We start from the raw sequence: 15,560 nt of genomic DNA, 5'->3' as shown, positions 1-15,560 counted from the left end.
AGTAGATCAAAATACAGCTACAAATCACAGTGCACAGGACAGCATCAGACCCAGGGAGGGATGGGGTCCCCCTGAGAGCATGGCACGCCACAGGTGCACCCCAGCATGGGGGGGTGGCAGGTCATCCTCCTGCCCCGGGGGGTCACTTCTCATCCAGCCGACAGTACAGGTACATGGAAACTGCCATGGATGCAATCTGGGGGTGGCAAGGTGCAAAATCAGCCCCTTAAATCTCCCTCCCCTTCCCAGCAGGGTTTTGGGTCACAGCCCACCATCCCCAGTGCACCAGGGGGAGGGCTGGATGTTCCCAGGGAAGGAGGCTCAGTAGCCTGGAGCTGCAGGTGGTCCGTGGAGCTGCAGCAGCCCCCGGGCCCCCCAGGCTGGTCCAGCCCCAGCCCCAGGCACAAGGAGAGGGCAGCACAGCAGTGCTCAGGCACTCACCTCCAGGGCAGCGATGCCGGCTGCCACGCCGCCCGCCACTCCTGCGTTGGTCCTGATTTCTTCCAAGATCTGTTTGAAACAGCCCTGCACGAGGCAAGCACACGGGTGAGGATGGTGCCAGGGCACAGCATCCCCCAGGAAGGGAGATGCTGCTTCTCCAACCCCAAGCACACAGCTATGGAGAAGGTCTGAGGCTTCAGGGGCAACTCAGCCACTTCTCAGACCACATATTGGGTGTGGATCAAGGAAAGGAAGGGAAGAAGCAGGAAAAATCACCCAAAAAGGCAGAGTGGTGCCTGGGTTCATGCCCAGCACCAGGCATGCCACCTATTCCTTTTAGGACCAGAGCAACATAACAGCTTTACTTGTTTCTACCAGGGACAAGCCAAGGCCACCACAGCCTCCCCCCAGAACTTAAAGCCCGTGGGACCACCATGTGCAGAGCAGGGGCTGGAGCCACAGGAGAGGTCTCCCTCCCATGCCCAGGCACAGCTCAAGTCAGGCTCTGCCAGCAGCACCCCTGTACCTGGACAGCCATCTCTTCAGCCACTGTGCTGTTGCAGGACTTCTCCATGTCACAGCACTGCCTGGGGTAGCCGTGGTGTGTCTCATAAAAGTAGGAGTTGTCGAAGTCTGTGTAGTTATTCAGGCCACAGCAGCGAACCTAAGAGGGAGAGAGAGGAAGGGATGGGAAGGGCATCCTTCAGGTCTCCCCCCGGGCTCTGTACCATCTCAACCCCACTGGCTCATGGGGGGGGTCACCCAGCTCAACCCTGCTTCAGTGGGCTGCTCAGCAGTCACCTGGGGACCAGGGTTTTGCCCCACACACCATCACGTGCAGCTCTCACCCCACTAGGTCCCAAGCAGGTAGTTCCCAGGAAGCTGGGAAACTGAGGAGGTGGTGACAGCTCAGCACATCCAGGATTGGGATGTGTCCCCACTTCCATCTCACTGTCCCACCCAGACATGCTCCACCTAAGCCCATGTTGGGAGGATCCCGACCCACAGGAGGGGTCCACAGGGCTCAGCACACCTTTGTCATGGTGATATTCCAGATCTCTGTGAATGTGTCATTCACCCCATACTTCTCCTTCAGCAGTGGGGTCACCAGACCTGTCAGTAATGTCTCTGCCTGGAAGAAAGGGCAGAAAAACACCATCAGAGAAGGTCCTGGGGAGCACCACAGAGCTCAGCACCCCCATACTGGTCTCAGCCTATGGAAAGGAGACCAAAAAGACCCAGCATGGCCAGAAGCCACACCATGTCCGTTTGACCCACAGAGAGTTTTCCTCTTCCCCACTAACCAGTGCTTAATGGCACAAGGTCATTTATGCCCAGTGAGTCATCTGATAAGCAGAGTTGAGTGAGGGAGCCAGGAATGAGTTTGCCCTGCAGTTGACTTCTCCAGTGCCTAATGAGGCAGTCGCCTTTCTCCCCAGGTGGTTTCTCAGGTGCCTAATAATGGGGTGAGTTTGCTCAGCATGAGGCAACAGGGACTTCCTCCCCCAGCGGCTCCTACCCTCAGAGGTGGGGAGGTGTCAAGCCTAAGCTGGTTTGGGACTGAGGGGCTTGACAGAAAGAAGCAGGCAAAACTTGTCCTAAAAATATGAGGGGTATGATGTATCAGGAACCCCTGTTCCCACCACCCTCAGCTGCTCCAGCCTGCCCACGTAGCTGGTGCCAGCAGTGACCAACATCCTCCTGCAGCACTGACCACTGCACAGCAGCCACACCCATGGGCAGCACTGCCAGCCACGGCTCCTGTTTTCCCAAGGGGTAGGACATGTCCCACACCAGCCCAACCCAAGACTTGGGTATTGCACTCACAAGACCTGTGAAGACCAGAGCCACCACGGCAGCAGCAACTTCAGCAATGAAGATGATCAGCACCACTGAGAAGAACTAGGACACAGCAAGGGGAGGGAGGTCAAATTGACAGCCAGAATCCCCAGGAGCCCCTGGAACTCATCTGCTTCCCCAGGGCTCCAGCCCTCCTGCCTTCAGCTCTGCTCCTGGCCAGGAGCAGCACAACCCTGGAGTCCTCCAGCTGCACAGGGCTGAGCTCTCTGGACACGCTCCAAGAGAGAGACCTCAACTCAGCACGCCCTCCTGCCTCCTCTCACCCTTTCTGGGGCAGACCGAGTCCAGCACTGCCTTTCCAAGGGCCACCCAGACTGCCACCACACAGAAACATCCACAGATATCACCTCCACAGAGAAATCTGCCCATCAGGTCTCCCCCACCACAGACCCAGCTCAAAAGAGGCTTGATAAGGAGGTCAGTCAGGTCCATACCATCATCAGGAGACATTTGCTCTCCTTCTGGGCACCGTAGCACCCGAGGAAGCCGATCACCAGCAGGATGGCACCAATGACGATGAGGAGATAGGCCACATTCACAACCTGCAGGATGCTAGTGGAGAGCGTCCCAAATATTTTCAGGAATGACTCTCCGTCCACTTTGACCCAGATGCCAACTCCCAGGAGGGTCCCACCACTGAGCTGGGAGGAGAAAGGCAATGTCAGCTTTGAGGGAGGCACGAGATTTGGTATCTGGGCAAGGCCCTGGCACAGGTGTTTCTCCCCTCAGCAGTTTTTCACCACACCAAAGCAACACTTTGTGGCACTGAAGGCAGCTCAGGGCACTTCCAGATGGGTCAGTACCCTGAAACACAGCCCAGCACATCCCCTGGGCAGTGTCACAGCTGCCCCCCTCCCCAGCCCAAGGGGTTCAGTGCCAGCAGTGCCACCAGCCTCCCCACGACCCCATGTAGCCAGTTCAGGCACTGGCCACCATCACACTGACAAGCTCCTTCACACAGGACAGCTGCCTGCCCACCCAGAGGAGGAGCTGAGCAGCCCCTGACCCCAGACAGTCATGTACTCCTGGGCAAGTTCAACTCTGGGCTGCCTGCAGTCTGTGCCAGCCCTCCCCTCTGCCCACTCGACCTTCCCCACCACACTCAAATCCTGGCAGGAGCTTTACAGAGGGACTGTTTCAGCAGAGGGAGCCGGGAGGCTCTGCACCCCCTCCTTCCCAAGGCTGTATCCCACCACTTCCCTTCCAGGTGGCTCCTGCAGAGCCAGGGCAGCTCCGGCCAGCTCTACTCCCTTTGCCCCGGGTGGGAGCAGAGCCTGCGTGTGCTCTGAATTCCCGACACCCAGGAACCCCAAAGCCACAGTCACACACGGGGGCTGCTCTCCTACAGAGGCAGAACCCCCAGGCAGGGAGGGACGCAGCAAACCCACTGTTCTGGGGCATCAGCACCTTCCCAAGCTTCAGCACAGCGAGGGACAGGGGCAGCTGATGCAACAGCCACTGTCCCCGGAGCACGGCACAGCCCTCGGGGTTTTGCAAGTCCCACCTACACCCACCTCCACCCCATCGCCCACAGAGAGGAGTCCGGAGGGGCAGGAGAGCGCGGCCAGACCCAGACCCACTCCATACCCGGCTCCGCGGGACCCCCTCCCGCAGACCCCAGCCCCCGGGGCGCACTTACGAAGATGGCCAGGTTGAAGAGGATCATCATGACCTTGATAAAGGTGAAGCACCCCATCTTTGCACCTGGCGAGAGTAGAGAGGTTACCGGGGAGCCCCCACCCAGCACAGCTGCTGCCGTCCCGAGAGCCCTCCAGGGAAAACCAGGGGGTCCCCAAGTGGCGGGGAGGGACAGAGCCAACTCACCTGAAGGGAGAGCAGATCCCAGCGTCCAGTCCCGTCCTGCTCCAGCCCGCTGTGCCTCCACCTCCCCGCAGGTGCCGCCTTTTAACCGGGAGCAGCCCGGGGCCGCCCCCGCCGCCGGAGCCCCCCGCCCCGCCCGGCCCCGCCGGGGCCGCCCCCGGTGCCCGGAGCCCTGCTGCCCTCTGCTGCTGGCAGCCGCCCTGGGCCGCTCCCTGCCCGTGTCCCCGCGGCGTCCCCCTGCCTGGGGACACTGGGGCAGCGCTCCCAGCCCCGGCGGAGTGTCAGCCCGTGCCGGAGTGCGGGTCCCACCGCGCCGCCCTCCCCGCATGCTGGGCACCGAGCTTGGGCTTCTCCCAGCACTCACAGCCCCCGGGTCACGGCCTCCCTCTGCCAGCCACGGCTGGGGCGCCCCGTCTTCGCAGCTGATTCTGTGGGTGACCTGCTGCTCCCCCTTCTCGGCAGCACTCGGGCAGGGGTCTCTCCAAACCCCAAATTTCCAATATCCTGGGTCAAAAGAGAAGCTGGCAAAGGAGGGCGCTGGGGAACGGCCGCACGAGCCGGTTTCCAAAGGAGAACCAAAGCTGCGCAGGCCATCCCGACTGCTGCCCAGGGAGGTGGATTATTGCTGGCGGGGACACAACAGGGTGAGGCGAGAGAGGACAGTGACAGCCATGACAGATGCCAGCACTGGAGCAGTCAGTGGAGACCTGCCATTGCCTAAGGGCTGCCAAAAGTGATTTTCTTTGGAAAGACGCTTTGAAACGGGGCTGGTTTCCCACAGAGGACTGCAAGAGCCACACAGCACAGAGCGGGATGCTGCCTCCCCAGGCCTGACCCTGGCAGTGGTCCTTGCTTGTCCAAGGGCTCCTTTGGGGCAGGAGCTTGTGCTGGTCCCCTCACCAGTACCCACAGCGTGTCCCTTGAACTTGTCATCAAACCACAGAGCGATGCAGAGGGCAGGGGAGACCTCATCCTGCAGGAAACCAGGCTCTGTGTGCTCAGCACACTCCACCCCACACCCAGCTCCCCCAAAACCCCACAGCACATTCCCTGCCTGGCTGTAATGATACATTTCAGCAGGATGAAGTCAGCCCCATTGGCTCCAGCCAAATCACTGTGGTATTTGGGGGAAGCCTCCAACCCTCCCAGGCACCCTGGGTATGAGCACAACCCGTGCTGCAGATGGGGGCTATAGCCCTCGCCCCCTCACTGCTGTAGCCTCAGCCCTTTCCTGCAGCAGCTGCCAGGAAGCTGCTCAGAGTCGGGGCCAAGCCTCCATTCCTCTCCCAAGGGGGACAGATGCTCCTAAACCCCCTCTCATATTGCCCCTCTCCCAAAAGTTGCTCCATCCCAGCCTGGCCATGTTTGCTGCACACAATCCCCCACCCCAAAAATAATTTTTGGCAAATATGTGAATACTTGCTCTCTTTCCCAGTCATTGCCAGCCACAGGGGAATAATGAGGAAAAGCCATGGACTGTTCCCCTCGCCTCCTCCAGCTCCTGGTGCTGCAGCCTGGGGTTCAGCTGCTCCCCAGCATCCCCCACCTGAGCCCCATTAGGGAGCCAGGGCTGGATTTTCTGGTTCTCTGGGAAGGCCTGACCTGACCACAGAAGGACGAGTCCAGTGACATTCCCATGTCCCTGCTGCCCAGTGAGGCCACGCCATCTCCCCATTGTCCCCATCCTCTCCCACAGGCCAGATGGATCCTCAGCATCCCCTTCCCTGGAGCATGGGAATGCCTCTCACCAGGGCAGGGGCAGCAAAGCTCCTCCAAGCAGCCTGTCCCTGGGACACTGAGAGCAGGGAAGTGGCCTCAGTTTCCCTCCTGGTAAAGCCCTGGGTAAGAAGGCCCAGGCATCGGCAGCCATGGAGATCAGCCAAGTCTGTGACTGGCAGGATTTTGGGAGATCCCCAGCCAGGTGAGTCCCTTGCAAAGGGCTTTCACGTGTCTGTTTTGGGCTGGCAGCATCTACCCGGCTGTCTGTCCAGCACCCAGACACCTGGGCAGTCAGGATGGATGGACACACGGCAATGTGCCAGCGATGAGCCTGACTTTGGGTTTGCAGATGGAAGTTACTGAATGGTGCAGATTTCTGCTGAATTCATCACTTCCCACCTCCTGATGCAGAGAAATAAATATCTGCATCAGCCAAAAGTTTTTGATGTCTTGAAATATTTCAGTTCTCAGCTTTGAAAGGAGTCAAAGCATTTTGGCCGGAGAGCTGGGGAAATCCCAGTTCCCCCACCCTGGGAGGGACCAGGCAGTGGGACCACACCGATTTCCCTGTGGCTGCAGCTCCCGCTTCCGGGGGAGCCCTCCTCATTTCTGCGGCTATGTGCAAAACCACGGCTTGAGTGCCAAGAGCGGGAGCTGCCCCATCTGGTGCTGTGCCCTCTGCCATGTGTGGCCCGGGTGTGAATCCAGGGGTGATAAGGGGCACTGCCAGCAGTGCCTCGCCCTGTGTGTGTCCCTCGGGGGAGGATCTGTCCCTGTGCCTCAGGCAGCCGATGCTACTCGCTGTGTGCTAATAACGCAGCCAAGAGGGGCTCGATGACCAACGCGGGTCCCTCCTTTGTACCGGGCTGGGATTCCCACCGTGCGTGTCGCCCCGAGCCTGCCGTGCCCCTCAGATCCCATCTCCTTGTTCCTCACGCGTGTCCAGGCCGGCAGATCCCTCCTGCATCACCTACCGAGGGCTGCCGTGGAGCCGAGCCGGGCTGTTCCGGGGATGGAGGGGTGGAACCAGGACAGCTCCGGGGCTGCTGCGGGCCAGCGCCCGGCTCTGCCGGCTCGCCGGCCACGATGGCCAGGGCTGGGAGGCTGCTGGAGCTTTCTGCCCAGGTCGGGTGTGGGACTCGCCCAGCTCTGCCCCTGGGGTGCGCTGTGCCCGCTGCCCGCAGAGGTGGCATTGAGGGGCCCTGTGTCCCCTGCCAGCACCCCCTCCAGCAGCTCCTGCCTTGCTGTGAAGGTTCAGCCCTGCAGAGAGGCACAGGAGACAGCCCCAGCAGCACCTCCAGCCTTTCCCCGTGTTCCTTGGGTTTCCTGTCCCTCCCCAGGCTGGGGTGGCCCCAGCCCAGCAGGCAGTTTGGTGGGGATGGGAGCAAGCGGCGAGAGGTTGTCCATGGATGCCACACTGGGAGGTTGTTTGAAGAGGCTCTCCCTAAACCAGAATCCACAAAAACCAGAGCTCAGTGCTGGGCACTCCAAAAGAAAACCAGGAGACAGGGAGTCTTCCTGCTCCTAAAGAGAAAGCAAAGTAAGGCCCATTCCGAATTGAGGAAACAATGGTGATACCAAAAAAGCCAACTCTGAAATGTCAAAGGAAATAAAAACCCCTTTCTCTATGTTTTTTCCGGCTGGGAAGGGCTCAGCCCACTCTGCAGCCTCACTTTCTCCAGCCGGGCATGTTAACAGCTCTATTTCTGCTCTATTTACTCACAGCCGTGTGGCCAACTTCCCTGGACACGAGCATGGTGGCCCCCAAAAGCAAAGAGGGGAGCAGAGGGACCCCTGTCACTTTGCAAAAGGCCAAGACAGGCAGGCAAGGTGGATGCTGAGCATTCCCTGGAGATTCTCCCACCAAGGGTTATCCCTCCAGTCAGGGCAGGAGAGAAGCTGCAGAAGGACATGGGGACCCCAGCGAGGAGACATTGCTCTCCTCCCCACAGAGCCATCCTGGGCTGCCCAGACAGCCTGAAGGAGCTGTGGGGTACAGGGAGCAAGGACAGCTCCTCCTGCTCCCTCACAGAACAGCCAAGGCCAGGCAAGCCACGGCAAAGCTCTCATTGCCATGAGTGCTGCTCATTAATCCAGCGAGGGTGGATTAATCAGGGCCTGACAAGCAGCTCCTCTGGCTCAATCAATAGCAGTGAAGGCCTGGAGCACCTCCTGCAGCCTCCACAGGGTGCTTGCTGCCCACCCTGGGGGATGTGCCAAACCCTGGGCTGGAGTGGTGGGGGGGTTTAAATTAACCCACACAGGGTGAGGGGCAGCCCAGGGCACAGAGTTTTGGGCATGATCCTGGTGCAGTGCAGCTGGAATGGGGTGTCAGGGGTGCTCTGGGGTTCTTGGGACAGCAGCCAGCCAGTGAGAGCTGGGGTGACGCTCAGGCCCACCCAACCATTGCAGGGAAGGGGGCAGTGGAACTTGGCTCCAGCAGGAAACGGTGCCTTTGTGTTTGGGGACCTCAAGGGTGCATCAGGAGGGAAATATATGGTGTTGGTTTGAAAAGACAGATGTCTGCTAGGGAAGGCAGGAGCCTCCCTTGAAACTGAGATACCTGTGCTGGGCAGGAGGGATCCCACTCAGCATCCTGGGAAGGGGAGATGAGGGGTGTCATGCCAGGCTGTTCCCCTGCCCCTGAGCTGCAGGATTGCATTGACTGCCTGTATCACCATCACGGGATGGGTGAAACACCTCCTTGCCTTTCCCCAGGCAGCCCCAGAGCACTGGCACTGTGCTCAGCCTGGCTGAGTTCACAGCCCTGTGGGACACGCTGGGGAGACCAGGCAGGGCTTCAGACACTCAGCAAAAGCTCTGCACCCCTGGTGGGGCACAGGGAATACAACTGGGGAAGCAGGACTGTGTGGAGGGCAGCACATGGCTGTTCACAGCCCCTCTGACCCTGTCCCACCAGCAGTGACAGCAGCACTGGAACGAGAGAGAGAAAAATCCCTTTTACACCCCAAGGACCAGCAGCTGGGCTGGATCCAGCTGGGAACTGGGGCAATGGGGGCTGTGTGCTGCCCAAGGAAGTGCAGCTGAGGAGGAATTCCCCAGGATGCTGCTGCCCTGCACCACCAGGCCGTGCACTACAGGGAAAGGAGGGGGGCATTGCTGAAATTATGGATGTGAAGGGTCGTACATCTCCTGCACTGCTCTGCTGGCCTCTGTGTCTGTTTCCTCAGTTTTCCCAGAACCTGGTGTTCCTCCTTGGACTTCATGCCACCCCTGCACTGCTGCCTGCAGTGGCTTGGATTCAGCCAGCGTGCATTTCCCAGAGCCTGTGTTTTAGGTACCATCTATTTTTAGGATGTCCAACCTGCAGCAAAGACAAGGAGCCACGACCATTTCAGAGAAGTCAGCATGAGAAGCAAGGATTTAGGGGGGAATAAAACAAACAACAACAAAGCCAACAACCAAAGCAAACCTTTGGGAGCATCACATCCACCTCTCTGTGCCTCACAGACAGACAAACACTGGGGTAGCTTGTCCAAGCTCAGGAGGAGAGTGAGGAACCAGAGCATCCCTGAGCTGGGATTCTCCATGACGTCTCCTGCCTGTCCTGTGCGTGTTTTTCAGCCTAGTTAAGGGATGGGATTCTGTGTGGGAGATCTGGCTGGCATAAGGGGGGTGTCCATGGGGTGCTGGTCCTCTCCTGTCCTTTAGCACCCCAGAGGTTGGATGGAGACCCACAGATGGGAGATCTCCATCCTACAGAGGATGCAATTTGGGAGCAGAGATGCTGCATCTGGGAATGAAGTCATCCACCTACTCCTACAATTCTCCCTCCTCCTGCTCGGTAGCCGGGTGCCCCCCGCCCCCCGACGCGCTGCGGCGGGGGGGCCACCCGGCTACCGAGCAGGAGGAGGAGGAGGAGGAGGAGGAGGGACGCTGACATCACCGCCGGAGCGCGGCTCGGCGGGGCCGGGAGCCGGCTCCGCTCCGCTCCCGTTCTCTGCTCCCGCCGGTGGAGCCACCGCGCCCGGTAAGGCTGGAGGGGCGGCGGGAGGGCTCTGGGAGGCGGGTGGATGGCTGGACAGACAGACGGCTGCTGCTCATCATCCCTCCATCCCTCTTCCGCGGGGTCCTGCTGGGAGCCGGGGGACAGCGGGTCGGCAGCAGCACAGTCGTTCCCCCTAGGGATGATGTCACTCTTGGAGGAAGATAAAAAAAATGCACCAAAAAATTAAAAAAAAAAAAAGGGGGGAAAAACCCAAAAACCAAAACCATACCCATATGAAAAACCTACATCTTCATTTGCCAAGCTCCGTGCAGCAGTGCCAGGCTGGAGCTGCCGGAGGGGAGCTGCGTGCGGCAGGAGGTTTCTCAGCACATATGTCTATTTTAAAAACCCGTGGCGTGATCTCTTGCCCTACTTTCCAGACTCTTGCCGGTACTTTCCTAGCGTGCAGTGGCCGAGCCCCGCTGGCGGGAGCAGCCTGGGGAGCAGGAGCCGAGCGAGCCGCCGGGCTCTCCCCGGGGCCGGGATGGTGGCACGGGGGACGGGCTCGACGCCGAGGTCAAGGCAGAGGCTCGGTCACTAACGCTGCCTTTCTCTCCGGCAGACGGGGGATGTCCCCAGCACGGTGCGGATGAAGCCAGGCTGACGAGGACCCACGACTGTCCCCTCTACCCCCATCAGCCTCATTCGCTCCCCTCCGTTTGCCCCTTGAAGAAACAGCTCCTTACCCGCACCCGAGCCAACGAGCTGGTGCGGCTCCTCAGCAATTTTGGGGTTGGAGGGTCGGCAGCCACTCTCCATCTCGCAGATTTTCCAACACCGAGCTCTTCGTCGTGTGTGTGCGGGGAAGGGAGCGCTCCCAGCCCCACAGAGCCCCAGCCCTCACAGCTGCCCCGTGCGGCCTCCCCGGGCCCCATGCCCAGCTGGCCAGGCCCGGTGTGACCGCGCCAGGCCCGGTGTGACAACGCCAGGCCCGGTGTGACAGCGCCAGGCCCCGCCATGGCCTCCTCGGACGGGCTGCAGTACCGGGCTCTCTACGAGTACCAGAAGGACCGGGAGGAGGACCTGGCGCTGTGCCCCGGGGATGTGCTGACGGTCAGCAGGGCCGGGCTGCTCAGCAGCCCCAACTACAAGGACGGGGACGAGCGCAACCCCCAGGGGTGGCTGCACGGCGTCAACGAGCGCACCAAGGAGCGCGGAGACTTCCCCGGCACCTACGTGGAGTACCTGGGTCCCACCCGCATCGGCGCCACCGCCAGCAAGGCCCGGCCGCGGCCCTTGCCCCTGCCGCCCGCTGGGACCCCCACGCCCTGGGGTGAGTGTGAGGGGAGCAGAGAGGCGGGAGGTGTCCCCCGCAGGATGTGAGGGTGGTGTGGAGCCGGGGTGGATGCTTGCGGCTGAGGTGGATTGGTGGGAAACCACGCTGGGGATGGGGATCCAGGCCCACAAAAAGAAGTTGTCCTGGGAGTTTATCTGCCCGGGTGTATGGGGGCAGGCTCAGGAGGGGCAGGGAATGGCCAGAGTGTCGCTACCCCACAGCCAAAGATGCCGCAGGGATTGCTCCTCACCAGCATCCCAGGCTGGCTGCCGTGCTGGCATGGAGTGTCCAAGGGGATCCATGAGAGCACAGGAGAAGATGCAAGGCTCCTTTGGCCCCTCAGAGAGAAGCAGAAAGCCCATGGCGGTCTCCAGGGACCTTTTCCCCAATTGCTCCTCTCCCCACCACTGCGGCACCTGATTCAGGCTGCTCTCAGTGCCCGGGCGAGTGCTGGCCCTCGGCCAGCTCCCAGCCTCACTGTCACTTGGTGCAAGCTGGGACAGGGGACAACCCTGGCAAGCGGTGTGCTCAGTCCCTGGGGGGCTCCTCTGTCCCTGGGGGCTGCAGCAGAGCACTGGAGGGACACTTGGCAGGACCCTTCCTGGCCCAGGGGCCTGCGGCCATTTCTCTGCCTGGATCTGCCGAGTTCCTGCAGCCGGCCCTGCCCTCACCACTCACCCTGGCCAAGTGCGTTGGGGCCAGGAGGGATTTCACAGCAGTTCCACAGTGTACACGAGCTAGAAAAAAATAAAAGCAAAGTAAGAATGCCCCCCTTCCAGCCAGGCACATCCCAGTGACCCCAGTCAAAGCCATGGTGCCCCCCTGCTCGGGATGTATGGAGCAGAAATGGCTGTCAGTGCTGGCCTGGGGCTGGGAGAGCGGCATCGCCTTCAGCCCTGGCAGGAAAACCTGCCCAGCTGCTGGTCTGGCACCCCAGACACCCTCCTGGCCCAGTTTGGGACCAGTGTGGCAACCAGGGGAGCAGCCCCTGTGCTGGGTCTGGGTTTAGAGGGGCTCTCACTGATGCGGAGTCTGTCTCCCTTCAAAATACAGTTCAGGACCCCCTTGTCACCGTGATTTGAGGTGGGGACCACCTGGCTCCTGGGCTGAGCACGGCACCATCCATGTGCACGTGTGGGGTTGCCATGCAGCTGCTGACGTGCAGCCCCACAAGCACACGGGAAGGGTGCTGGGCCCCCCCACGCCTCCCCTCCCCAAAATGCAGGTGCTCCTCCCCGACCAGTGCGCCAAGGCAGCCGCAGTCCCGGCAGCACTGGTGACGCTCCGTGTGCAGCTACGTGCTGGATTTGCAGGAGGGTGGAGGCCACTTTTTGGGGGTGTTTGCCCTGCCAGACGAGGGGTTTGAGCCCCCTGCCCAGCCCAGCTCAGTGGTGAGCCCTCTGAGTGTTCAGCAGGCAGAGCCCTGGAAAACTCAGTGCTGTGTGGAGATTTCGGGGCAGACAGGAGCAGACCCCAGGGCTCTCCAGCCCTGCTCACCAGAGAAAGTGAAGCCACCTTCTTGTACCTGCCTTTGCTGCCACGGGCTCCTCTCTGAGGGAGATGTGCCCCGGGACCCCTGCCCACAGGTGCTGGGGATGTGGAGATTCCCTGCAAACCGAGGAATGTCCGCAGCAGGCAGTGCCTCCTGGCCGGAGAGCCTGGCCACCAGGAAGGTCTCAGTGTAGGCACCCCAGCCCTGCGTGCACTCAGGGGAAAGGATAACAAAATTTTTTAAGTGTAAAATCCATAGTTTTTAGTAGGGAAAAAAGCCCTAAAGCCGGGTTTTGGGGTAGGTGGGAAGGGCGCTGCCATCTGCAAGACATGCTCTGCCCGTGGCCAGGTGTCCAGCCCTGCTGTCCTGGGGGACACTGGGTGCTGCCTTCCCAGTGCTGTGCCATGGGTGCCCCTCTCTGGGGTGCCTTTCCTGGGGCGATGCCAGCGTGTGCAGGCACCTCACCAGGGGACGTTTTGTCCCACAACCACAAATTTCTGCAGCACAGGAGCAGTGTGTGCCATTTTGTGTCAGTTTAAGACCAAATCTTCCAGCTTACAGGCTTCCCCTTCAAGTAAAAATCTCCAATGTCCTCTTGGAAAAGAAGGTACTTTTGTTTTGGTTTGGGATTTTCTGGTTTGTGTTTTTTTGGTTTGGTGGGTTTTTGTTTTTGTTAATTCTTCCCATACTGATTCCAGTTCCAGATGGATGTTTGAGGGACATTTTTCTGGCAAAAAAGCACCCAAATTTGTATTTCTGCGGCAGCAGCATACCCCATTCCCCCCACCCCTGAGTGCCCTCAGTTCCCACCGAGCCCTGGTGCCACACAGGGACCCTGAGCTGGCTCAGGCCAAGGAGAATGACAGACACTGCCTGTCCCAGCCATGCCTTCGAGCCAGGGCTGGCTCTGCAGGAGGAATGGTCCTTCTCTTAATTAAATAACATCCCAAAAATGGCTCTGCAGCAGATCTGAATCCCAGGGGACTTCCAAGATCTTGCTGCCTGTTTTGCCCCTGACTTGTCCTGGGCAGCAGCACTGCCACAAGTCATCACCTCCACTTCCCCTGGGGCTGGGGTGCAGTGGGGCATCAGGATGCTGGGGTCCAGGGTGGCACAGCTTGGGGCCATTCCTGCCATTCCCAGTCAGGAGAAAGTTATATTTTGCAGTCACCACCTTTCCCCAAGCCATTGATTTGGAGGAAAAGCCCAGTTTCCTTAATTACGAAACCACTCATGCAGTGGGGACATTTTTGCATGACCTTCCAATGATGCACTTTGCTTTTAACCCTGAAATCTTCCCTGTTCCCACCCAAGGCACCAACACACCCTCACTGGGTGGCAGAGGGGACCCCCTTGCTGTGCTTGGGGGTCGTGGCCATGCCTGGGAGCTGCCCACCCACCCACGAGTGGCAGGTTTGCATCATTATCTGTTCTCCAGGGAGCACCAGGGCACCACCACGGTGAGGATCAGAGCCTGGATCTACCTGTTGCAGCCAGGTCGTGTTTTTTACAAAAGATTGAAGGCAGCTTGGCCCTGCCCAAAGTCCCTCTTATATTTATTGTGGCCTCTCCACACGCTGTCCGTGCTGCAGCAGTCACACACAGCCCTGGTGTGCTGCAGCCAGTGGCAGCCCCTGGCAGCCCCTGCCCCTTTTCTGGGTTCTCAAGGCCACTAAACAGAGAGCAGGGAGAAATCCCAGCACGGCCCTGCCAAGGTCTCCATTGGGTTTAACCCACACAGGAGGGGTTTATCAGCTGGGGTGATAAAGAAGGATGGATGGATACAACGTGCCCTGGGGTAAGGAGAGCTGCTCTCCTGCCTGCCAGGGCGTTTGCTCCTCTCTGCCATGGTCTGCAGCGAGGTGTCCTTGGTCTAAAACCCAGGAGTGAGCAGCACATGGGGGTTTGTGCTGACCCCTGTTTGGCTGAAGGGTTTTTAGGGGCTGAGGGAGGTCTGCAGCAGCCAAAGGCAGGCTGGGTCCTCTCTTGGCCTGTGCTCAACCCTGCTGTGCCCACCAGAGTGGTGTCCATGGGTCTGGGTCCCCAGCACCTGCCTCGTGTCACTGTGGGCTGTGGGTGATGAGAGGGGCAGTCTCAGTGCCGTGGGAAGAGAGGTGGGGAAGGGCTTTTGGCTTGGAGGGACATGCCTGAGCAGGTCTTTGCATCTCAGCAAGCAGCTGAGCCCCCAACGGTGACTCTTATTTCAAAAAGAGGATAAAATAAAGGGAGAAGCGCTCCAAAATTAGACATGCATGAGCCAAAGTGTTGGTTGTGGCTGTGCCAAAGCAGCAGCTTGATCCTGTCCTGGGGCAGCTGAGGAAAGCGGAATTCCTGCAGGCAGGAATTTCCAAACCCCTTGTCCCCTTCTTTCCACCGCAGGACTCCCCGGGCAGGCAGAGCTCAGCGAGCACCCCGCCCTCCCCGAGCAGGCGCTGCAGACCGTGGCCAGGCTCATCGAGGCGCTGGAAAAACAAGGTACGGAGACCCCACGGCCCCAGCCGCAGGGTGCACACACAGGCACAGCTCTGCCCGCCCCGAGAGCATCGCCGGAGCCAAACCTCTCCGCAGGCTCCGCAGCGCCCCGGGCAGGGCGGGGAGCCGGTGTTCCCGGCCCCTCCTGCCTGCCCCGTGTCGGGAAGGAGGAGAGGGGCTCAGCACTAACCCCTCTCTCCCGGCTGTGTCCCAGGGCTCGACAGCGAGGTGCTCTACAGGTCCGGCCCCGGCGTGCTGGGGGATGCTGAGCTGAAGCAGGCCCTCCTGGCCGGTGAGTCCCAGCGCCGCGTCCCGCCCGCGCTCCCGGAGGGAAAGGGGCTGGGGAGGCGATGCTGCCCTGCCAGGGAGGGGTTACGGCACCGACACCACCACAGCCCCAGTCCCAGCTCTGTGAGGCTCTGCCTGCATGAGGAACCCCTCTTCTCCCCGCATGATGCAGCTAAAAGTGA

At 60.3% G+C, this 15,560-nt stretch overlaps 2 protein-coding genes across 2 annotated transcripts in view; one reads left to right on the top strand and one right to left on the bottom strand.

Moving 5' to 3' along the window:
• On the bottom strand, positions 1-4,218 carry TSPAN1 (tetraspanin 1). The gene is made up of 8 exons (XM_064428758.1): positions 4,126-4,218; positions 3,941-4,005; positions 2,736-2,942; positions 2,269-2,343; positions 1,475-1,573; positions 968-1,105; positions 442-525; positions 1-196 (listed from the first exon to the last, which is right to left on the bottom strand). Exons 2-8 carry the CDS (start codon positions 3,995-3,997, stop codon positions 143-145), a joined length of 714 nt encoding a protein of 237 aa, XP_064284828.1. The 5' UTR covers positions 3,998-4,005; positions 4,126-4,218; the 3' UTR covers positions 1-142.
• A 5,475-nt stretch (positions 4,219-9,693) lies between these two features.
• Positions 9,694-15,560, top strand: part of PIK3R3 (phosphoinositide-3-kinase regulatory subunit 3) — a 77,803-nt gene continuing 71,936 nt past the window's right edge. The window contains exons 1-4 of the mRNA XM_064428755.1: positions 9,694-9,832; positions 10,413-11,123; positions 14,998-15,093; positions 15,305-15,382. Coding sequence (XP_064284825.1) covers positions 10,808-11,123; positions 14,998-15,093; positions 15,305-15,382 — 490 coding nt within the window. The 5' untranslated portion in view covers positions 9,694-9,832; positions 10,413-10,807. The remainder of the gene's footprint in view (positions 9,833-10,412; positions 11,124-14,997; positions 15,094-15,304; positions 15,383-15,560) is intronic.

Source organism: Passer domesticus, chromosome 7, assembly GCF_036417665.1.
Source record: "Passer domesticus isolate bPasDom1 chromosome 7, bPasDom1.hap1, whole genome shotgun sequence".
Lineage (NCBI taxonomy): Eukaryota > Metazoa > Chordata > Aves > Passeriformes > Passeridae > Passer > Passer domesticus.
Note: the sequence above shows the minus strand (reverse complement) of the source record. Positions and strands in the feature narration are given on the sequence as shown.

Bases quoted from the DNA above. Each gene is read 5' to 3' on its own strand.
- TSPAN1 (XM_064428758.1), bottom strand. From the start codon at position 3,997: ATGGGGTGCTTCACCTTTATCAAGGTCATGATGATCCTCTTCAACCTG. The intron at 2,943-3,940 runs GTAAGTGCGCCC...TTCTCCTCCCAG, and splicing joins TCTTCAACCTGGCCATCTTC to CTCAGTGGTGGGACCCTCCT. The intron at 526-967 runs GTACAGGGGTGC...TGCCTCGTGCAG, and splicing joins CTGAAGAGATGGCTGTCCAG to GGCTGTTTCAAACAGATCTT.